The sequence below is a fragment of the Engraulis encrasicolus genome, chromosome 8, assembly GCF_034702125.1.
Source record: "Engraulis encrasicolus isolate BLACKSEA-1 chromosome 8, IST_EnEncr_1.0, whole genome shotgun sequence".
Lineage (NCBI taxonomy): Eukaryota > Metazoa > Chordata > Actinopteri > Clupeiformes > Engraulidae > Engraulis > Engraulis encrasicolus.
The window spans coordinates 20309096-20314095 of record NC_085864.1 but is presented as its reverse complement, the minus strand read 5'-3'; the positions used below and the strand labels follow the sequence as shown (position 1 = coordinate 20314095).

General features: G+C 42.2%; 1 protein-coding gene across 1 annotated transcript in view; it reads left to right on the top strand.

Annotated features, from left to right (window-relative positions):
• The window catches only part of LOC134454832 (neurobeachin-like), a 716394-nt gene that overhangs the window by 235177 nt on the left and 476217 nt on the right, over positions 1-5000 (top strand). Inside the window, exons 22-23 of the mRNA XM_063205991.1 lie at positions 1919-2041; positions 2828-2987. Coding sequence (XP_063062061.1) covers positions 1919-2041; positions 2828-2987 — 283 coding nt within the window. The remainder of the gene's footprint in view (positions 1-1918; positions 2042-2827; positions 2988-5000) is intronic.

The window sequence follows — 5000 nt, the reverse complement described above, 5'->3', positions numbered from 1 at the left end:
CTTAACTTGTTGCGCGTGTCGTTTCTGACCAATAGCTGAATGACCTCAGGGCGCGTGGCTTTGTTGTCGACTTTGGTCCGCTTACTAAAATGTACACAGTCTGAAAGCCAACCGCACCAAATTTTTAAAATTAGGTTCGGACCAAACAAAGTGAACTATCGGACTTTCCTGGTCTGAATACGCCCTAAATTATCTTGACAACCAGCCAAATGCTGGTGAAAAGTCAGTTTGGCTGGTAAAAAAAATAAAGCTTACTGGCCACTTTGAACCAGTAGAGAGTAGAGAGTGTATTTGTTAAGATGAGCATCTACTTGCTACTTTGTCTGGTGATTAACAAGTCCACATAGAGCTGTGGTTATGTTCACTTTAAAGCACTGCACCATGCACTCTGGACTATGATGGATAGGCGGATATAGCCTGCAGGGAATTTGTGACATTGTGTTTGTGTCTTGGGCGGAAATCAGGCCACATGTCTGACGATACAGCAGCCGGTGTTGCCAGATTGGGCTGTTTCTTGCCCAATGTAGCTGTTTAGAATAACTGTCTGCGGGTAAAAATAGATTAATGACCATAGAAATTAATAGAATTTAGTTCAAATTGGGCGGGACTGAGGGCCTCTGGGCTTTTTTCGACCATTTTCAAAGCACATTTGGCAACCCTGACAGCAGTGTGGGCCGCCGCGTGACATTTTCAGGATGAAATAGCCTTAATCCAACATGACGCTGCAGCAATGCCTTTCTAAAGGTGAAACCAAGGTGTGCTTTAGCATTTCCACAGGTGGCGGGGAGGTCCCCCGTCGCAGCTTGTGTACATAGACTTTTACTTTTAATGCCACAGGCCAAAAAACAGGCCATCCAGGAAGGCGGCAACCACAGCGATAGTAGCAGCAGTAGGCACAGACAGGAAATGTTGCTGCTTTTTTACAGCTGGATGTGTTTCTGTGAGTCACCGTTAGTGTACCTTTTCCATGCGTGTGTGTGTGTGTGTGTGTGTGTGTGTGTGTGTGTGTGTGTGTGTGTGTGTGTGTGTGTGTGTGTGTGTGTGTGTGTGTGTGTGTGTGTGTGTGTGTGTGTGTTTGTAATTACTGTCAATGTCTTTATCATATTGTTTAGTTTAACTGCACGTAGGAGTCAGGTTAAATGCAATTTCAATCTTCTGTGCTAACACCTGTTATTTTTTTTTTTTTTGTATTGTTAATATATCAAGATTTTCTCAGGGAGCAAGCAATCAAAAATCTGTTTAAGAGATTTTTGACAATAAAGTTCAAATTGGCTTTGATAAACAGTAAAATCCACCTTACCTTGCCTTACTGTAAAATCCACCTTGACTTGGCTTACCGCTAAAATCCACCTTGACTTTGACTTACCGCTAAAATCCACCTTGACCTTGACTTACCGCTAAAATCCACCTTGACCTTGACTTACCGCTAAAATCCACATTGACTTACCCTGCCTTACCTGACCTTGCCTCCTCCTAACTTGCCTTACCTGTCCTTGCCTCATCCTAACTTGCCTTACCTGTCCTTGCCTCATCCTAACTTGCCTTACCTGTCCTTGGCACCTCCCCTAGCTGACGTACGAGGCCCATAAGGAGTACCTTGCCTTACCTGTAAAATCCACCTTACCTGTCCATCTTACCTGTCCCCCAGGTGACATACGAGGCTCTTATGGAGTACGTTGCCTTACCTGTAAAATCCACCTCACCTGTCCATCTTCCCTCTCCTCCAGGTGACGTACGAGGCTCATAAGGAGTACCTGGCCAAGATGTATGAGGAGTACCAGCTTCCCTTACCTTACTTGTAAACTCCAACTTGCCTAGTCTTGTCTTACTTATAAAATTCCCCTAACCTGTCCACCTTACCTCCTGGTCTTGTCTTACCTGTAAAATCCACCTTACCTGTCCTTGTTACCTCCCCCAGGTGACATACGAGGCCCATAAGGAGTACCTGGCCAAGATGTATGAGGAGTACCAGAGGCAGGAGGAGGAGAACATCAAGAAGGGACGTAAGGGACTGGTCAGCACCATCTCCGGACTCTCACAGGTGCCTGCAACGTCTGCTGCATTACATTACATTACATTATATTGCATTACACATAGCCCCTTAAAGCACGCTGTACCTCCAGTGTCAGGTTGTAATAGTCATTGAAAAGTGAACTACAATAGCCCTTCAATACTATGACATAACAAAGGGCCTTAAGTAAATGCACTACAACATTGTTATTGCCATTCTGGTAATAGCAAATTTATAACGTTGTGTCTTAACGGATTAAAGTAACACAAATGAGGCACATACAAGTCTTGTGCCAAAAACTGTATATTGAAGCTGGAAAGTAATGAAAGAGATCAGAAGACCACATTAAAACTAGAGCTACAGACGTTTTGGACCTGGTCCATGTTCAGAGACATTGAATTGACTATAGGTCCGAAATGTCTGTAGCTCTAGTTTTTGTCCACTGACGTCTTTCGGTTCTCATATGTTTGATCCATCACCTATATTACTGATGTGTTCACATTATCTGCTGATTTAGATCAATATATGCTGTCCATGTGATAAATAAATGTGGGGCAGCCGTCGTGGCTTAGTGGTAGGAGAGTTGGTCTTTCAATCTGGGGGTTGCCGGTTCAAATCCCCCCTGACCTCTCCCTATATCTCCATGGCTGAAGTGCACTTGAGCAAGGCACCTAACCCCACATTGTATCAGGGAGTGTAACCAATACCCTGACAAATAATAACTGTAAGTCGCTTTGAATAAAATTAAAGCGTCACCTAAGTGAAATGCAATGTAATGTAATAAATAAATATTAACTTTATCAGGTGCCGCCCAAGGCGCCCGCTGTGTCCTCCGCCACGTCCTTGGAGCTGGACGACACCTCCCAGACTCAAACGCCCGAGAGCGAGGCAGAGTACGCGGAGAGCGGCACGGAGGCAACCACCAACCTCCACAACCCCCTGGCAGAGGGCAAAGGTGGTGGAGCAGACGTCCCCGTCTCCATCTCTGGCAGAGGAGAGAAAGGTGGAGGAGAGGAGGGAGAGAAGCTGCAGGAGGGTGAAGGAGAGGACGGAGGTGGTGGTGGTGGTGATGGTGGAGCGTCCCGTACAGATGCAGGTGGGACTGCACTCGCTCACTCACTCACTCACTCACTCACTCACTCACTCACTCACTCACTCACTCACTCACTCACTCACTCACTCACTCACTCACTCACTCACTCACTCACTCACTCACTCACTCACTCACTCACTCACTCACTCACTCACTCACTCACTCACTCACTCACTCATTCATCCATTCGTTTTTTCATTTATTTAATTCGGAAAATGCACACTAATCAATACATCAGCTAAAACCATCAGTATGATAAATAGTTTGCATAGTTGCTAAATTTCATCCGTTGTTCTAAGGCAGGTACAGTGCACATAATAAAACAAATAACAATAAAACGAACTGTACAGCATGACAGAAGACATTTACCAACACATCACAAATATCAAGTGATGTACAAAGCGGATTCCAAAAAAGTTGGGACACTTGGTATTTTGTGAATAAAATCAAAATGCTGGCATTTTCAAAACATTCAATATGTCAATAAGGTAGAGCATTGTGTATAGACAACATATCAGTTGTTAAAGCCAAGCAGAATGATTGTTTTGGGGTAATTATGTGATCATTTAAAATTTCACCCTTGCAACAAATTCCAAAAAAGTTGGGACAGGGCCAATAAAATGCTTTTTATGTTGGATAAGACTAAACACAACACAAGGGAGGAGACTTAACATTTAAATACTTTGACTGATGGCATGATTTTATTTTAAAAATAGATATTTGATATGCGAGACATGATTTCAGCAGCTCAACTGATAGGTGTGTTCTTCGACTTGTTTACCTTCTTGTTATGCTTAATACGTGGCATATCCTGACTGCAAGAAAACAATTTTGTCACCTGTTTACTCTTATGATGGAACCACACTGTTGGAACATAGTAGAGATTGAAATTTGCCATCATTGTGGGGCAATATCTAAAGGCTGTGCTCCAAAATATAATGCCTTGGTAGCTATGTATGTTGTTTTAAAGTCTGAATATATCATTCAGCCCTCATTTTAATGCTCTACATGAGTAAGAAGACCATAACCAATGCGTCTCTGCACCCCTTTACCATCATATACAGTATGCTGTCTTTCAGACTCACCACTAAATCAAGCTGAAGTATTCATTTTCTTCATAACCTGGAGGGTGCATGACTCCATGTTTTTAAAAAAGAATGAAATATTTTCCATTCTGTAATCAGAGGACAGTTTCACATGTCTCCTATGTCCATCTAGAATGAGCTTTGCCACTTGCAACACTGTTTAATGTCTGCATCATGTGCCTTAATCAAGTGTTGTGTTTATGGTCATTTTTTCAACAGCTGTCATAGTTGGAGTATCATAGTTTGCTTATTGACGATGGGTATGTCATGATCTCATAACTCGTGCAATGATTTTACAGAACTCTACATTACAGAAATAGGCCTTATATGCCTGCAATTTTGATAATTCAATCTTTCAGTGTAATAGATCAGTAATAAGTCCCTCAAAATCTTCGCTACTGAGTGCCACAACCTCTCTGTGGTGGTATTGTATTTGTGCATTCATATTGGCAGTCAATATAGTTCCTTTCAAAATATTCCCCCTTGTGTTATTTTTAGAATTATCCAACTATTACAACATTTTTTGGCCCTGTCCCAACTTTTTTGAGATTTGTTGCATGGGTCAAATTTTAAATGACCACATATTTCCCTCAAAACAATGCTTTTGCCTCATTTTAACTATTCCTATGTTGACCTTGTGCCATTGTGCATCGTATGCATGGATTGAATGTTTTGAAAATGCCAGCATTTTGATTTTATTCACAAAATACCAAGTGTCCCAACTTTTTTGGAATCCGCTTGTACATGGAAAATGCAAAAAGTAAAACAATGTCCATGCTAGTAGCCCCATAATGCATGCCATACCTCCTGC